Genomic DNA, 20,162 nt, shown 5'->3' on the forward strand with positions numbered 1-20,162 from the left:
AACATGACCAGTGTTCATATCAAACACACACATATTTGGAATATTTATCACAACAAGGTTCACAGAGAAATGGAGACTGACTCATCTTGTACAATGCATGATGATTTGAGTGACGTTGCATGATGACGTAGTGTGTGACGGCATACACGGAAGCTACAAAGGGATGCCGACACACAACAGCGTTAGCTTTGGCTCTTCAACAAGCGCTCTCTGTTGTGTTAATCGTCTATTTGGTGTTGTTTGTGATATATATATTGTGAAATGGCAAGCGAGCAGTTTAAAAAAGTGTGTGCATCCCTGCCCTCATTTTATCACGGGTGGGGACACACATGATATGTGTGTACTGCTTGGGAGCACAGGACGCCCAGGCAGCCCTTGAGGGGGGCTGCTTGCGGCCACTGTGAAGCACTGTCTATCAGAGTGCGGTCCCCCCTAGCTGTATTTGATGATGCCGGCCAGGCTTGCACTCCCCGCGGTGGGTGTCCCACGTCCGCCGAGGCGGCGCAGCAGCTCAGATCGTGGGGCTTGCAGAGAGAGTTAGCAGAGGCTACTTCGGCACTTTCTCTGTCCTCATCTAATAGCTCAGATCCCTTCACTCCCCGTGCGGAAGCCCGCCCCGCGGCTTCTTCCGCTCGGGTTGAGAGCCCGGTGCTGCAGCTGTCTGACTCAGATGTAGACGTGCTCAGCATCACGGCGGGGGATCTAAACGAATCAAACATGCCATTTCAATCTGCACATGAGCATATCAGGAGCTCGTGGAGGTTGTGACGCGTGCTGTGGCAAAACTTAACATCAGTTGGCCACAAGAGAGGCAGGAGGCGCAGGCTACAAGCAAGCAATGAGGGTTGTAAGGCATTGCCCGTTGCCCGACAAAACCAAGGGAACATCCCTTCAACTCACACCAGCCGCCAGGGTTGTTCCCTTGGTGAATTTTGTCGAGGCATGGCAATGCCTCCCCAATATATCTCCATGGGTCCTTCGCACTGTAGAAAGAGGGTACAGGCTGCAGTTCCGAGTCCGCCCACCAAAGTTCAACGGGGTGGTCAGAACTGCAGTAGACCCAGAGCAGGGTCGGGTTTTAGAACAGGAAGTTCACTCGCTGCTGGTAAAGGAGTCCATAGAATATGTTCCTCCACCAGACAGGGAGTCCGGGTTCTACAGCCGGTACGTCATAGTTACAAAGAAGGATGGAGGGTTGTGTCCATTTTTAGATCTAAGACATATGAATCGGTCCAACGTGATACCTTTTGGCCTGCTGCACATAAGAGCCCTACAGTGGTGGTTGAAAACCAAGGGGTTTTCCCTGAGGGGAAATCCGTTCCGCATGTTAAGGGTTACTTGCAGATGCCTTTGTTCCCTATCAATGTGGAAGAAACCTTGGTTTCTGTCCCAAGGTCCTGTGTTTGGAGCGTCATATCGCTGGAAAGCCGTTTCGACAGAAGCAACCCTCACGGGCTGGGGAGCGGTCAAGCGCTTTACAAGAGGTCTGTGGCAGGACCAGCATTCTTCTTTGCACATAAACTGCCTAGAAATGTTGGCGGTCTTTCAGGCACTGTCTAGCTTCCTACCAGACCTCAAAGGTCACCACGTTCTTTTGAGAACAGACAATACGTCAGTAGTGTCCTATTTAAACCACTAGGGGGGTCTGAGATTGCGCACTCTTTCCAGACTGGCGCAACAGATCCTCCTGTGGTCCCACAAGGGACCTGGCAGTGGTCCTTGAAGGGCTGGTTGAGGCCCCCTTCGAACCTCTGGAGTCGGCTGAGGCCAAGAACTTGTTGCTTAAGGTGGTCTTTTTCCTTGCCATCACCTCTCTTAAGAGAGTAGGAGATCTCTAGGCGCTCTCCATATCTCTGCAATGCCTGGAGTTTGCTCCTGGGAGAATTAAAGGGTTAGTTCACCCAAAAATGAAAGTAATTACTCACCCTCATGTTGTTCCAACCCCGTAAGACCTTCGTTCATCTTTGGAACACAAATTAAGATATTTTGGATTAAATCTGAGTGCTGGATCACTCCTCCATAGGCTTCTAAGACACTATAGCCACTTTCCGACCAAGTAGTTACAGGAACTTAGTTATAGGAACTGTCCACTTCTAAACAGTTCTATGAACTACTCTCCCCCAAACTCGGTTTTGCTGTTTGCGTTCGCACTGGCCAAGTGGCCATAGGAACTGGTAGGAAGGGGAAGGGAGTGACGCAAGCACGGCGACCTTTATTTTGACGGCGCTGAGAACGCCAGAGCAAACAATGCTCGCATTCTCTGTGTTCATTAGTTAGCGATCTGTCTAACAGTACTGTTTAACATGTTCTTAGATAGAATTGTTATAGAAAGTACACAGTATATGAAAAAAAAAGGTTATTAGCCTATGCCGTGTGGTTGATGTCCAGTGTTGCTAGCTGAGCAGAAATACATAATCATGTTTGACTTGATCCCCTCAAAGTTGCGTTGGATTTTCTCTTCAGCATAAAGGTTTAGAGGCCCATCTATCACTGTTTTCCATGTTTGTATCTAGTTTCTGGAGTAAATATATAACCTATAATCTGTGTGTTTACATATAGCTGTTTTAAAAATGGCAGGTGCTGGTGTTTTGCGTGCGTTCGGTCATCAGCGTACACTAACGTCACGGGTAGTTCCTATAGTGCTGGTTTAGACCCTACTCTGAATTAGGAGCTAAATTAGTTCCTCCAAATGGAGTTCCTAGAACTAAAGTCGTTCCTAGTCGGCGTGTTCGCAGTGGTGACGTGCAACACAGACGCGCTACGCTTAAACACTACGTGAAAAGACTCGAGGCCCAGAGAGAAGGAAATGAAAAGTGGAATAAAGTTGTTATTTTTGTTTGTTTTTGCGCACAAAAAGTATTCTCGTCGCTTTATAAACTTAAGATTGAGCCACTGGAGTCACTTGGACTATATTAACGATGTCTTTAATACATTCTCTGGGCCAGCAAGTTATAGTGTCTTAGAAGCCTATGGAGGAGTGAGCCAGCTCTCAGATTTAATCAAAAATATCTTAATTTGTGTTCCGAAGATGAACGAAGGTCTTACGGGGTTGGAACAACATGAGGGTGAGTAATTACTGACAGAATTTTCATTTTTGGGTGAACTAACCCTTTAAGGCCATCTTGCACCCTAGACCGGGCTATGTCCCTAAGGTGCCATCTAATATGGCGAGGTCGACGGTTCTGCAGGCATTTCATCCCCCACCTCATGTGACGGCGGAAGATGGGGGACTTAATTTACTCTGCCCTGTCAGACCACTAAGCATCTATGTTCAGAGGTCTTCTCAGTGGTGGAAGGCTGACCAGTTGCTGGTGTGTTTCGGGTCGGCCAAGAAGGGGCTTCCCGCATCCAAAAAGACCATCAGTAACTGGATTGTTCAGGCTATATCCCTGGCCTATCAGGTGCGCAGTTTGCCTTCACCTTTGGGCGTGAGGGCTCACTCTACCAGAGGCATGGCATCCTCTAGAGGCCTCCTTTCAGGGGCACCTATTCATGAGGTATGTGATGCGGCTGACTGGGCCACTCCGCACACATTCATGAGATTTTATTGTCTGGTCCTCCCCTCTACACCTGGTGCACAAGTGCTCTCGTCCTAGTTGTGCCTGAGGCAGCTTCACACTGGGACAGGCAGTATTCGTTGTGGCATAGTGGGTATTTCGTTCCCCCTAGTGTCATCATCAATGCAGTGTAGCTTCCATGTATGCCGTCACACGCTTACGTCATCACGCAACGCCAATAGGATTGGATTAGTTTCATTCATGCTTCAGACGCGTTACGTTAAGAGGTGTTCCCCATAGTGCCGTCATCGATGTAGTGTCTCATTCCCTTCTCAGGGAAAAAGGGTTACAGTCGTGACCCGAGACGTTTTCAACATTGATTATAATAAATAAATAAATAAATATTTATTGTGCCACAAATCAGCATATATTAATGATTTCTGAAGGATCATGACACTGAAGACTGGAGTAATGATGCTGAAAATTCAGCTTTACCATCACCGGAAAATATAAAATAAAAATATTACAAATAAAAGATTTGTAATAATTGTAATAATAAAAAATAAATTGTAATAATATTAGAATTTTACTGTAATTTTGATCAAATAAATGATCAAACAATCTGTGGAAGACAGGGCATGGTTTGGCAGCTGCAGGTGGAAAGCGAGTGCGGGGGAATGGTAAGGGAATGGAAAGGGAAATGCTGGTTAATGAGAACTAACAGGTATTTGCACTTTGCAGTGAGTCGAGAGACGGGTGAAATGCAGAGGGCGTGAGTGCAGAGAGTCCCTGCCTGGTAAGTGAGCTGTGCACGTGAAAGCCGTGCTAAAGTGTTGTATACAGAAGTCTGAGTTTCAGCTGAAAATCTCTTGTGATATATTTTTGTTTTTGAAGTGTCTGAATATATTACATGCGCTGCACAGTCACTCTCCGTCCCCTGTCTCCTTCATCTCCACCTCAACAAGCTTTAGCTTTTCCACACAATCTTACTGACCGATAAATATTTTATATACAAGCATATTTAAAAAAAATATATATGCATGTCATTGGTGGTAAAAAGATCATTTTGGACCCCACACATAATGTAATGCATATAATAATGAAATACTCACATCCAGCAGCAGTCGTACAGCCTCGATTTTCCCGCAGAGAGCAGCTTCATGCAACGCTGTGCCTGATTTAGTCTGTCGGTTTATATCTATACCAGCCTGGATCAGTAACCTGAAAACATTCACACACGAAACACTTTATAAAAGCTTTTTTTTTTGTTAAACACTTAAAAAGGCTCTCTTTCACAACATCATTCTAGCTAGTGCAAAGTTTATCAATATGAACATAAAAAGAAAGTTAAGAGTCTGGATCACTGTGTTGTGATTGGTCAACCGCTTCAAGCGTGTTTTGGAAATGTCACGCCCCTTAATAACTGTGCATTTACTAACACAACTGAACCAGGCCTTATCCTTTTCTTCCCGTTATGCCTTGGGCGGGAATTATTTAAATAAGGAATATTGTGATGTGTTCATTCCCAGAAGAAAACTCAAGACTAGGGAGTTCAGAAACAGTGCGCACTGATATAGAGAATAACTTCCTTTGGAGTGACTTTGTGCTTTGTAACTTTGCAGACCTTTTTCATGTTAAAACAGTAACATTACACACTAAATAAATTTGAAAATGTAAAAAAGCATAATAGGACATCTTTAAAATAGAATAATTCCTGCATAAAACTAAGGTAGATGAACTGTGGCCAGGACAAGTGCTTGCTTGCTCCAGATTTGTGCAGCGGATTTGGCATGTTAGTTGAGAAGCTGTGATGTAGGAACTGATGTCCAGGATGGGCATTAAAAATGTGTCTTTCATATCCGTCAAACCATACACACATTCATACTGATCCACAAGCAGCCTAAAATGTGTGATGAATGATGAAATCACTAATTAACGACGTGCGTCACTAGGCAATGACGGCACTGTCCATCAAAAGGAAAAACGAGGACACTCGGTTTGAATGTGTGTGTGTGTGTGCGAATCTAATGAACGAAGCCTCCAGGGACTGATCGGACAGCTCACAGTGCCTTTCATTTCTCCCATCATCCCCGATCCCTTTGCTCCTGACCTGTCTTGCCACATCAGTCATGCAACAGAGACAGTTTTGTGTCACTGAGCTAAATGCTGTGTCAGGATTTTGCGACATCAATGTCTGTCCCCTTGTACAAAATGTATAACTGCTAAATGAAAGCAATAGAAAACAATTTCTCATAAACATCCTCACATAATCTCCTCATTTGCCAGAGTTTTGCAGACTTTGCATATATTCTAAGATATATTCTTAAAATAAATATTTTAACCAAATATATTAATGCTATTCTAAAATATTGATGATAATTGTGTTCTCATCCACACATCTAATCAGCGGATAGTTTGAAAAAGTTGTAATATAATCATGCCAAAGCCTTGATCTGACTAAAGGACATGTGCAGTGTGTTTTATAATAATGTCCTCACTTGAATGATGTGGCAGCTAAAAAAGCCCATGCAGTTCAGTAAAGATAGGTTGACCATAACCTAAATGACAACTTAACAGCTGTTATTACTTCAGCATACATGCTGAAATAAAGTGGTAAGAACCAAGTCATCGTAGTTGCAAAGCCAAGAAGTCCAGTGAGCACCTACTTGATGATTTCGATATGTCCATTCTTGGCAGCCAAATGTAGCGGGCTGATGCCATTGGGATCGGAGGGCTTCGGTTCTAACATAGCAGCACACATGTTACTGCTCAGGAGCAATTGCACCACCTGTAGAACACACAGAAAACATGCATGCATTCACACACAGCTTAAACAGGTGTATAGGCCTTATCCCAGAACAAAAAGCAGACTGTGGTAATACCGTGGGAAAGTTGTTATGTGATTAAAAGATACTTTGATATACACCAGGGTTGCTGGATGATGCCACACTCATACAGCATGGTATTTGCACTACCGGTTTGGGGTCAGTAGTTGTTGTTTTTTTTAAAGAAAGAAAGAAATTAATACTTTTATTCAGCAAGAACACATTCAATCGATTAAAATGAGTGACAGTAAAGACATTTATGATGTTACAAAATATTTCTATTTCAAATAAATGCTCTCTATTCATCAAAGAATCCAGAAATTTGGTTTCCACAAATATATTAAGCAGCACAACTGTTTTTAACCGTTTTTAATGTTTTACTGTATTTACAATATTACTGTTGTAAATAGTAGTAATCCAATTTACAACTAATACAATATTACTGTATGTACTGTATGTATATCAAATTAATGAAGTCTTGGTGAGCATAAGAAACTTATTTCAAAAAGATTTAAAAAATCTTACTGACCTCAAACATTTGAACGGTAGAGTAAATGGTACTACAGTGAATTAATCGTTTCAACTATAAAAGTGCATTAGGCGTTTCAGTGTTTTATTTTAATTTGTATTAATATGTATAACTAAGAATTATTATTATTTTTACACTGTTAAAAATACATCAGTTAAAAGTGTTGTAAATATTTTTTTCTAGAATAGCATGCAATATATCACTGAAATGGGTGTCATGAGACATCACACCTGTCTCTGTGACGGCTTTAAGCTCTGTGAACAGCAAAAACGAATTTGATTGCTATTGTTTAGCCAATCAGAGAACTTTGAGGCGCTCACCGCCTGTCAGTCACTTTGAGCGTTCGAGTAAGCTGACAGGTTCGCTGACATGTTTTAGGAGCAAGATATTTTGGTGAAAGGGAGTGATCTAATTCAGATTCTGAGTCTGGCTGGAAGTTAGTGAAACAGAACATCACTTACAGCAACTTTAACATAAAAAATGTGATTCATGGCCTAAGAAATGATCTATTAGGACAAATAAAACAACAGGTCAGCAAAACAATATGTAATATGTCAAATAAAACAAAGGTGTATAGTAAAGAATAATTCCCTCAATGACTCTAAACCCATATGAATTTTTTTCTTCCATTGAACACAAAAGAAGGATTTTAAACTTCAAAGGGATGCCAAATACCATAAAAGTATCAAACTCATAAATTCACTTATGGACTCATGTATAGTGCAAGACGTCTGAAGTTGATAGGTTTACGTGAGGAACAGATAAGTCATTTTTCAATGGATTTACCCAAGCTTTCCTTGGAGTGTTTATGAGCAAAGCAGTGATTCATTTGCGAATGAATCATTCTTTTGAGTGGAATCTCCTGAGTGAATTGGTTGCTCCACTTCCCAAACGTGGGTTGCGTCTGAAAAGCAGCAGACCTGTTGCCTCGCTGCCTTATCAGGCAATGACTTTGTAGGCACACGAAGATACCTCATGACGGTTTAATGATCTACAACAAATTAGAGCAAGCTTTGGTAATAACTAAGCCAATATTTAATTACTACAATGAAGGTATCTCAGGAGACTGGAAAAGAAGCTAACATTGGATTTGGATGTGCCTTGATGCCTTCCTACCTTGAAAGGCAGCATTTTTAAGTTTTCGGACGCAGCCGTGGACTGAATGAGTCGTTGACAAATCAGACTGATTTAGTTCAGTTCACTGAAGGATCTCAGTGAACTGAATAACCCAGTTGCAATGGTTAACATGTGAAGATTATCAGTGTATAATGATTCAATTTTGCTCTGTTTCTCACACAAAACTATGGCTAATATGGCTTCATAAGATTTGAAGTAAAGTGTACATGGACGTTTATAATACATTTATGGTTATTTTGCATAAAAGAGGGGATTTTAAATGATTAAATTAACAAATAGAGATAATAATCAAATATACATAAAAACAAACAAACCAAGACATTCATGCATAAATAAGTGAACAAGGTGATTTGAAATTATTAAATAAATAATTATAAAAATACATACTTGCATACTTCCAGTTGCATGAAAATAGCATCCAGTACTCTAAAAAAAAAAAAAAAGCTCCTTTCCACGGAAGAAAAAAAAAGTCATACGGGTTTGGAGTTTGTAAATAATGACAGAATATAAATTTTGAGTGAACTGTACCTTTAACAAAACCCAAGTCTGAACTGAACTAAACTGTTATGTAGGAGTCTCTTGTGCTCATTTGCAAGCGTTGGAAACCGGGGTGTGAGTGCATGTCAGGCTTCCTATTGTACATTTGGCTGAAAACGTGAGAAGAGGTTTCTTGTGCCTCATTCCCACTGCGGAGCACCGCTTCTCATCCATCTATCACAAACCCCTGCGTGCCGTACACACAGAGAGACACACACAAACACGGCGTAACTGACCGTGACACGTCCAAATTCGCAGGCCAAGTCTAGAGGGGTTTTCCCAGCGTGGTCTCTGAGGCAGGGGTTCGACTGATGTTGGAGCAGCATCTCACTCTGCAAACACACACAGTGCAGTACAGTGAGTATGTGTGTGTGTGTGTGTGTGTGTACAGCATATGTGCATAAGCACGCAAGTCTGACTGTTTATGTGCATTTACTCACTCCTTCATAATGGCCATGTTGTGATGAGAGGTGTAAAGGGATCTGTCCCTCATCTGATTGGCTGTTGACTGATGACCCTGCCTTGAGCAGCATTTTCATGGGCTCACACTTGCCCTGCCAAGCAGCGTAATGTAAGGGCCGCATCCCTTCAGAAAACAGGAGGCAGTTTCAATGAGAAACATATTCACTACCATTCAAAAGTGTGGGGACTATGGAAGCTTGTTTCCTCCACGGAATAAAACTATTTAAAAGACAATTACGACTTTTTATCTCACAATTCAGACTTTTTTTCTGAGGAAAAAAAGATATGTTTTTGTTTTTTATTTTTTAATTGCCTGTTATTAAGTCAGAATTGCGAGATATAAACACGCAAGTTTGCACATTTGTAAAATAATTTTTTTCTATTTTCTATCTAAAAAAAATACTGTCCCCTATGGAAGCTTATTTCCACAAATGAATAAAAAATAAAAAAGGTAAAGGCGACTTTTTATCTCTAAATTATGACTTTTTTCTCAGAATTGTGTGACATAAACACAATTCTGAGAAACAAAATTCAGATGATTTGATTTTGAGATATGATTTTTATAACACGCAATTGTGAGTTTATCCGCAATTTTGACTTTAAAACTAGCAATTGTGAGTTTATATCTCGCAATTCTGATTGTATAACTCGCAATTGCGCGTTTATATCACGCAATTCTGAGAAGAAAAGTCATAACTGAGAGATAAAAAGTCGCCTTTACCTTTTTTCTTTTTTATTCATTTGTGGAAATAAGCTTCCATATATAGGGGACAGTATTAGATAGAAAATAGAAAACAATTATTTTACTGTTAACAGTTTTAACTGTATTTTTGATCAAATAAATACACCCTTGGTGAGTAAAAGAGACCTTTCAAAAAATATTTAAAACTCTAAAAGTCTAACAACTATTTTAATAACTGATTCATCTGTATATTGAGTAAATACTGTACATATTGTACATTTAAGACTATTAAAAGGTACTGTGTGTGTTTGTACCATTCTGGTCTTTGATGTCAACGACGGCTTGTGACTCGAGCAACAGCGCAATCAGCTCCACATTACCATTAAGAGCAGCATGATGAAGGGCAGATAACCTATAAAACAAGCACACAAACACAATATGCATTAACCATTTCTAGTAACATATAGAATCTGCAACAAAAAAAAATTATGCACAGGTTTTTAGGAGGGAAACCTTTGGAATCGATTTAAATATGGTAAAAATGTTAAAGTATGGGGGATCTTTTGGTATAAGAAACATTCATATAGCCAATAAATGACTCAAATTTTATTTAATAAAAGGTTATTGGTACAATAAGAGTGGTTGGGTTTAAACTGAAATAACCCGTTGTATCTCAAATAATATGGAAGCCAATTTCTGTCACATAAGAAAAAAAAAGTCAGGCTTTGGTAAATCATTATGATATCAAAGTCATATTATCATTGCAATATATGTATAAATTAATGTTACTGAATTTTTTTCACCTTTATTTGGTACTAAATCTTTTAGCATCTGTCATTCATGTAAACTTCCAACCAGCGTCCTACTAGAGATTAGATAGATATTATGGATTCAAAGACAATAGAAGTTCAGGCAGCAAAAGACTTCTCAAAATCTGTTTTTGATGAAATTTCTCTCTAAGGCATTAATTTTTCTCAGTTAGAGACAGACCTGTGAGTGTCCTGAAATTGTAGAAATTGCCCCCGTAATCACCTCTACTGCACTGTTATTGATTCCATTTAGAATAGACAAAAATAATGAAATTTTATGTTGAAAACCCTGTATTCAACATGTACTTAAAATGTAAGTATTCAGCAGAAAATCTTGAGGTTAATCTGTGTGTGTACTAATTTCTAGGCCTGCTATGGTTAAGATATCTTCTTAAAAACAGTCTAATATGTCTTCATAATACCCAATCCTAATATATCAGTTCTTATTTCCAATCCAAGTGCTTTAAAGTGCCCATATTTTGCTATTTTACAGGTTGCCAAACAATTCTCAGACGCAACCCACGTTTGGGAAGTGGAGAAACCAATTCAATCAGGAGATTCCACTCAAAAGAATGTTTCATTCACAAATGAGTCACTGCTTTGCTCATAAACACTCCAAGGAAAGCTTGGGTAGTTCATTTTCTCATAAAAGCTATTCATCGCAGCATCACCTCTTTTCTCACAGTGTTTGAAATGGTTTGATCCAGTCTCTCTAAACCCCTCCTTTCCGAGAGCCTACTCTGCTCTGATTGGTCAAATGGCCCACTCTGTTATGATTGGTCTGCCACTTACAAGTGTGTAAGACAGCCTTTCTCAAAGTGGGTGCCGCGGCACACTGGGGTGCCCCCTGACTGTGTCAGGGGTGCCGCCAAAAAATTACGTAGGCTAAAAAAAAAAAAAAAAAAAAAAATCTGACATTTCATATATAAATATATTTGAATTTACATAAATACATTCTTATTCTTTTTAACCCTTTCGCACGTACGCTCATACCGTGTGATCAGTCTAGGCTGGTCCCTGGAGCACCGGTGTGATTAGAACGGTCAGTGCATGACGTGATCAACTGCTAAATTCAAATGTGCTTTCGCGCGTTGGCTGGAGCTGAGCCAGAGACAGGCGCGCTCAGCTGTCATATATCACAACTTTTCAGTGTTTTCAACCACATAATGTTTGTTTTAGGTTTCAGACATAAGTACAAAAAAAACAATACATTTAGAGTTTGTAAAATACACACCGATGTCAAAGGAAGAGGCAATAATAATCCTTTACATTATAATTAGTTTTATTCATATCAGATACACATTGTGTAAGTAACTTTAAAGTTTACTCTATTCTTCTCCCAGTTCACCTGCCACTTACTTTTATGTATTTCGGGAGAAGTGGATAAATTCACTTGTTGTAAATCCAACAGATCCGATTCTCTGAACTGTGTCTGCGGCACAAACTAACATGGCGGCGCCCATCGCGCATACAGCTCAACTAACGCAATCGTTATAATGGTGTTCAAAAAACAAAACACTTCCACTTGCATATATTTGACAATCGGAATATCAGATATTTCATGCCATATCTAACAAATTTGTGAATATTTTGAATAAAAAAGGAAAAATGACATAAAAGCAGATCATCATTCATTCAGCTCTGTTGTTGCTGCGGTGTGTCACGTGACAAGCAATGACGCGTCACCATGGAAACCATAAAGTGACACATTCTAAATAATGGTCACCTTGAAAAACTCACGCTGGGGGGTCAGCCAGAATATTTTAAATTTACGTGTGAAAGGGTTAAACATATGAACGGATTAATACATTTGTAAATTCATTTTAGATAAATATATATATATATATATATATATATATATATATATAAAAAATTTGCATTTACATTTGGGTTATGCAGTGTTTTTAAATTATATTTTACACTGGGGTGCCTTGAGATTTTATGCACTTTTGAAAGGTGCCCTGACTGAAAAAAGTTTGAGAAAGGCTGGTGTAAGAAAACCAATCGCTCATTACCATATCTGAATTTTGAAATTTGTTCAAACCTACATAGGTTCGAGCAGGAAGTACAGGAAGACTGGAATTACTGACGACTCGTTTTAGGCAGTTCGGAATTGGTTCTTTCTTTTGGGAGACAATAACTGCTTTTATCATGCACTTTGTTCATTGAAACTTTGAAGACCTTTTACATTCACAAACAGCTATATTACACACTATTATCCAAAAGAGCATAATGGGGCACTTTAAGGCCTATGCGTAACTTTTTAGAGAGTCCCTAATCTGACTTCATTGCAGCTCAACTCTGCCACTTTACTCCGATCCCTCACTGTCTAACTGAGCAGGAGGCTATGACCTACTTCCATGAGTAAGAGATTTCTCTCTGCCAGAGCCCCAAACCACGTGTGTACACACACACAACACATACACACACTCACTATCTCTCTCTACTACTAGCACACTGCAGCATTCTAATAACAACACACCTCTACTTTAGCTGTAATCTGCACTGTCCACTAGCTAACTTAACCATGAACTCAAAATAGACTGCATTGTAGTGATGTCATCAATCACTCATAGTTTTCAAGCCCTTCCCTCCAACCACCTAATGGTCAATTCGTATAACATTCACTTTTCAAAATCCAATCAAGTGCCGAAGAATAAAATAACGTACAGCCATGTTTCACCTGGAAATACCTTACATTAAGTTGCAAACGCTGTTTCCTTTAATATAGGCACTGGCCACTGAATAGCCCATATCATTTGATCACTACTCAATTTAATTGATTGACATCATGTGATGTCACTGTAGTATAGATGAAACTCACCCGTCTGTGTCCTGGAAGTTCACATTCACCTTCTTAGCAGCACCCAGGAGCTCTGCAGGAGAAAACAGAATATTTTGAACTCTGAACAAACAATAATGATAAAGAATTAATGCAGTTTATAATTGTCAAGGGAGATGTTCCATTAATTTGGCCAAACAGACACATTTGTTAAACTAACAAAAAACATTCTTGGTCAGACATAAACATAATGCATGCAATGGTTATATATGAAAAGATGGCATGAAAATATAGTCAATCATAATAGCTTTGTGTTTACTTTTAATAAATAAAAAATCATTTTAAAACAATAATTGTATAGTATTATAAATTTTTAATGAGGTGTTAATTCCACAAGGTAATGACGAGGTTTAATTCCACCTGGTCATCTAAAATAAAATGTTTTAAATATAATACTTCTAAATATGTAGTTTACATTTAAAATGTTTAGCATTTTGAATGTTCCTGGAAATATGCATATGATGAAATGTTAATGGGTACTTCATGCTGAAAAACTACAAAAATCACACATAAAATTGCACACTAAATTATGTGAATGTATTCCCATTTAAAATGTATTCTTCTATGATGTCATACTTCAGTAATGCCTGCTTTAGTAATGCCTGCGATTTCAGCAATCCTATAAGATCATTACAAATCGCACTGTACAACATGGATCTAATAAACTTGGGTAGGACATGTGTGTAGACTGTACGATAATGACACCTATTGAATCGTAGGCTACGACGCAAGTTATGCTGCATCCCAGATGAGGTTGGATGTGGGAATATCTCAAATTAAATATCCCACTTCAGATCTCGGTGAGTTCCAGGCAGTCAGATGTCCGAGCTGCCTGGAACGCAGCATTAGTATAGAAGAATAAAACTGAATCACAAATATAGCCAGATGAATCGCAATTTGGCAGTTGTGGTTTTTAATGTGCGCTGAAAAGAGGAGGAGGAAATGAAAGAGGAGAATATGGACCCGGTCATGGCTATGGAAAAGAGGCCAACTTGGCATGCCAATTTTGCAAATGGAGCTTTGAGGTAATAGTTTTAGGTTTTAGCGTCATGTCGCGCTAATCAATATGCCATTTCATGTTGCATTTTTATTGGCTTGTTAGTAGATGTAGGTCGTAGCAGCAAACACAATGTGAGATCATCATGCTTAATTTCTGTGTAATTTAAAAATTTAAATGAAATTATATATAATTCAAAAATTTGTGCAGGCTATCTTTGGTCTCAAACCGTGACAACGGCCGTCTTTGAACCTCTCTCACTGTACGATGTAGGACCACCTTTAGGATCCACGACCACAGAAATTGCCACGTTTGGTCATCTTTCATCTGGGACAGCCCAAAATCGTACAATGTATACAAGGCATATGAGACTATCCGGGTTTTGTGCCTGTTTGGGTGGGTTTTGCATGCGATTAGTTCTGTTTTCTGTGTTTTCAACTGGTTACCTTGGTTATTCATTGTTTGATTATCAGTTACACCTGTTGCTCATTTCGTTGATTGGTTTGTTCTGTGTATTTAAGCCTTGGTTTTCTTTCTGTTCTTTGTCAGTTCTCGTCGTGGTATTACGGTTGTTCTGTTCCCGTTGAGTATTTTGAGTTTTGTTTAATACATATAGGTCTGGTTTCACAGACATGCATTTTAGCCTTGTCTGTGAAACTGGGATCTATTGACACTGCTGCAAATAGATCCTTTCCTCACGTTTGTGCAACCGTTTGTGACAACGTTGAAGCGGTATCCTAGTTAGCCATTATAAAATACTTTCCCACCATGTTTATATTGAGGTCAAAGGTCAAAGTGGATCAGTCACAGAGGGGATTCCTCTCAGCCAAACCCATGAGCAGGTAGAGTTTCCATTCATTAAACTCAAACAAAACTGTTTAATCACAGCTGGCTATAAACCACCCATTCACACAATGATGTATTACAGCAAAACACTGACAATCCTAATCAAAATCATGCATTAAATTCTGGGTGATATTTCCATCAAATGTCTATGGCTTGATACATTAATCTCCAGATGTATGTGTGTGTGTGTGCTCTAAATGAAAGTGGTCCAGATGGCAGCCTTCTCAGAGGGTGAGACAGAGATGGAAGTGTAGAGACAGACAGAAAGCCACAGAAATTTGAAATGCAGAAAAAATATCAAACATTTTTGTGAAATAAACAACCTGTATGTGTGTGTGATGCTCGTTTGACCTTAATAGCAGTCTTATTCTACTAAACATGCTTAAGAAGCTATTAATTATGTATGAATGACATTATTATTCATACTCGCTGATCACAGCCTAATCAATTATGCTTATACGGTGGTGGTGATGATAAATTAGTTCATTAATTTCCCTATTCAACTTTATCTCTAAATTAATAGATACGTAATTATTGCACATTTAATATACAACTAATTAAGCATCTAATTTTCGAAAAACAAACTCCCAGACACCTTCAGAAACACAACGGAATGGAATGAGAAAAACGCAAATGAGCATTTCCATGACGACTCAATGTCACTGTGATGGTAATTAGAGAATGTGACAGAAATACCATGGCAATTCCTCACCTGAAGTTGCCATGCAATGTCTGTCTAGTAACGGTGGTGATGGTATCGCGATAAAGGAAGAAGTTAAGGGCAGAACCATACATTTTGCATACATACAAACAGGTGCACATACAGTCACACACCATGAGGTGTTTTGGAACTCAGTCATAATCCTTCCATGTGATAAATTATTCATACCATTATCACTGCAACCTCAATGGTGCCTGTTGCTATGGAAACCTTGACCTTAACCATGACAAAAAAAAAAAAAAATCAGTGTTGCCTAGCCCCTGCTCACGAGCGCACAAAACCTCCTGTGTTTTAAACATTCTTTATTACTCATCTTCCCTTGGATCCTCTTTCAATATTGCATTCAGTTTATTCACAGCAGACCCAGCTGGAGTGTTGCAGAGTGTGCAAGACTTGGGAATCTACAAAAGGTTAAAGGTTAAGATGATATAATCCATCATCTGTCATGGCAAATGCTGAAATCATATATTTCCCCTGAAACCCAACAAGACTTCTCCCCATGTGATTCTCAAAAAGAATCAGTTATACTGCCATACAGTTTACGGCCTTTTAAAGGATTACTTCACCCATGATCGAACATTTTGATATCATTTACTCACCATCATGTCGTTCCAAACTCTTAGTTTCATGGAGCACAAAGTGAAAGATTTAGCGGAATGTCCGAGTTGCTCTCTTCCTTATAATGAAACAATGTTCCAAAAAACGACAAGCTGGTAACTGTTTTATGTTCTACAGAAGAAAGAAAGTCATCTTTTGGAAAGACATAAGGATGAGTAAATGATAGAATCTTCATAATTGGTGGATATAATCTGACAATTAATGCTAGTATGTGGATGCCTTCATTGCCCTCTATTAATGGTGAAGAAGCTGTATTGTTTATTTTTAATAAATCCCTCGATGCGCAGTGGAAGTGATTGGATAACTGGACTAACCAGCGGACCTTTCTCATTGCACAGCATCTCAAATGTTGGTTTGATCATTCTGAAATGCCTGAGCCAAAGTCTGTCATCAGAATGATTTGGTTTAATTCCCTTCCAGAAGTGTCTCACATGATTGAGTTCCCAAACACCAGGAATCCGAACACAAGATATTATGAAAGCGTTTATTGCGTTTCGTCTGAGAGCTCTGAGATGCAAGTCACAAATACACAGTGGCTTCCCTGATTGCAGCAACTTCCATTTTTAGCGGCAATTTCCTTTGAACATAACGCTGCTTTATTCGCAAAAGTTAAATTCACAACTTTGGATGGAAACATAGCTATTGTGGGTATAAGGCAATGTTTTTGGACTTAAATAGGTATTATTGAGCCATCATGACATGAACCAGTTAATTAGCTATGCAGCACACTGATAAATTTAGAAAGTCACAGCTGGGAAACATAAAAAAAAATAGCTCTAATAGTTCCTAATAAACCTACAATCTCTCACTGCAGAGATTCAAGTAGCACTCAAACCCTCTGATAGCCATGACTCCAGGTTCTGTACCTTCTCTGGCTTTTGAATACCAGTCTCTTCACCACATGAAATCAAGACAGTTGTTGAAACATCCAGCCAATGGGAGGCCACCTGTAGCATGGTGATTTCATGCTACATATGGTGGATAAAATGTAGATGCCCTCATTGCCCTCTGTTAATGGTGAAGAAGCTGTACAGTTTTTTTATTTTCAATTAGGCAAAGTTAGGCTGTGGGCCAGATTAACCATATGGGTAATTGGGCACATGCCCACATAACATCCACAGGACAGTCCTTATTTTTGCATTTACAGTTGGTGCTGCTAGTTGAACAGAAATGACACACTTTACCTTCAAAACACACAGTTTTTGTCTAGCCTGTTCTGCACTTTCTAATCCAACTCTAGTGCTGCACGAAAGCCTATAAATTACCTAGGCTCTCACACCTTGTTAACACTATTGCATCTCTATCTCTATCACTATCTCTAGTTCTCAAGTAAAAGGGATAATCATTGCACTAAAGCAGCAGGTTTAAAGCCCCTGCATTGTACTTAATTTTGTTAGTAATTATGTAATCAATGTATTGACAGCCTACGACACAGACGCCTAGACAAGCATGTGACTGACTGACATCAGATTCACAATCACAGATCAATTCTAGAGCAAATGCTCAGCCCCGCAGGTTCTGTCTAGATCCAAATGACAGTAATGTATCAGTATATTGATACTTCACTGTAATTCACCCGGTGTGGCTTACAATAGGAACATTATGGATGAATACTAAAATAACACTGGTAAAGAACAGAGTTAAGAGAGTAAAGAGTGGGGAAGAAGCTCTGAAGAAGTTATAGGGGTTTGGAATGACATGAGGGTGAGTAAATGAAGACAGAATTTAAATTTTTTGGGGTGAACTATCTTTTAAAATTGCAAAAAGGTTGTGATAAATACTAATTTACAAATGTACCAAATGTGACAGATACCCATGTTTCTTTTAAAGTGCCCCCATTATGTTATTTTAAAGGTTCTACAACAGGTTTACATGCAAGGTCAAAAAAACGCTTTAATTTTCTCATAAAACACATTGCACATCATCTGAAACAGTTCCAATTACAGCGCATGTCAGAAATGAAACGTCTATTACCATATCTGAATTTCATCTCCAGAGGCTTTCTCAGCACTTGATACACAGTGATACGAACAGTAATGTTGGCGTCCTTTTTTCATAATTCCAGCGCGAGTCCTCATCCTTTTGAAGTGCATGCAGCGCAGAAAACAGCGTCTTCTCGACATGTCGACAACATGAACCAAACTCTTCCAGTCTCAGCTAGAACTACAGTGTTTTAGGGTGGGTCAAAGTAGTGTTTTTAGTGAAATGTAACATAATTGCAACAAAAATGCAACATTGTAAAAAAAAAAAAAATTTCTTGCTGCATGGGACGTAAAGGTAATAACCTTAATAACTTACTCATAACTTGCTTGTCTAATGGTATAGATCAGCTGTTTTATGTTTGAGAACCTCATAGTTAGTGTGAAGAAATGTTACATTTAATACTCAAGGACCTCGGAATGTTCAACATTCCAATCCAATGCAACATTAATCTGTCAAGCTGCATGATATTGATGCTATACGCACGATAGGGTGAACACAGAACATGACTTACTGAGCTTCAAATCCCCTGCAGGGACGAGCTAAGACTTATCCAGCCTTATCAGTGGTTATGAAGATAGTGAAGGATACAACACAAGTTCAATACAAAAGAGGTGTCAAGAGCTGCACACCTTTCATGAAACTGACATTGAGGTTAATATTCACAATTCAGGAATTAGATTAAGGTTACCCAAGTGTACTCCCACAAGAGGAAATGGAAAGGGAGTATAATTTATAGTAGAGGATAAGATTCGCTCTGGAGGCATGATATGCTTTATGGGTGAATCTCACCAAACCTTTCAAGAACATGTCCAGGTCATAATTCAAAACAAGAAGGGGGGTGGAGTGCTGATATTTCGCTTAAAGAAATTAAATTGTGGCATTATTTTCATTGCAATGAAGCCTCAATTGTCAATAATGTAATTTAAAAAAACATTATATACAATATATTATTTTATTTAATTGTAATGAGAATCTAATGCGTTTTATGTGAACTCTTATTCTCATTAGAGTAATGCTAAACAAATTCTATATTATTTCAGTTGTATTCATTCATTAACATATAATAATTCATTTTAATTTAATAATAATCTAATGAGAAAATTGTCTTCCTTTCTTTATGCAAAATGTAATGTAAAAATATAATCCCTTCATTTTAGACTGATGTGAGATTCACCTTTAAAAACATAAAGAACTGCACACAATGGCACAGTGAGAAATTTATTTGAGTGACCTAATATATAATTCAGAAAAGAAATACATATAATAATGGCATTCCTCCATGCTTGTTTTGTTTTTTGTTTTTTTAAAAAGGAAGTAATTTAATCTCTCAGCTCTGGAGCATAATCTGGGACAAGCACAATAATCTGAACAACACACACACACACACACACACACACACGCAAACACATTGTCTCCCCCCATTCTTAGGCTCTAACCCATAGCTATAATTATATTTAATGATTATCATTTTAAAATGACCCAAAAGCATGAGCACTATATATAGGAAGAATTGCAAAGCACATGCTGAACATATACTGCCACATTTACCACTTTACTCCCTTTGAATTCTGCGAGTTATATTTGGTTCTTTGTGTCAAAGTAAATGTACCACGGTCTCTTCAATACCACCAAAAAAAGGACTAGTGTGCACTGCATATTTACACACACTCTCACAAT

General features: G+C 38.8%; 1 protein-coding gene across 2 annotated transcripts in view; it reads right to left on the minus strand.

The window, feature by feature from the left end:
* LOC311286181 (caskin-1) overlaps positions 1-20,162 on the minus strand; it is a 64,841-nt gene that overhangs the window by 28,289 nt on the left and 16,390 nt on the right. For both annotated transcript variants that reach the window (XM_084402283.1, XM_084402282.1), the window contains exons 2-7: positions 13,303-13,354; positions 9,984-10,081; positions 8,966-9,111; positions 8,762-8,857; positions 6,164-6,285; positions 4,610-4,718 (exon numbers count right to left, since the gene is read on the minus strand). In XM_084402283.1, coding sequence (XP_084258409.1) covers positions 4,610-4,718; positions 6,164-6,285; positions 8,762-8,857; positions 8,966-9,111; positions 9,984-10,081; positions 13,303-13,354 — 623 coding nt within the window. The remainder of the gene's footprint in view (positions 1-4,609; positions 4,719-6,163; positions 6,286-8,761; positions 8,858-8,965; positions 9,112-9,983; positions 10,082-13,302; positions 13,355-20,162) is intronic.

Source organism: Rutilus rutilus, assembly GCF_951802725.1.
Source record: "Rutilus rutilus genome assembly, chromosome: 2".
Classification (NCBI taxonomy): Eukaryota; Metazoa; Chordata; class Actinopteri; order Cypriniformes; family Leuciscidae; genus Rutilus; species Rutilus rutilus.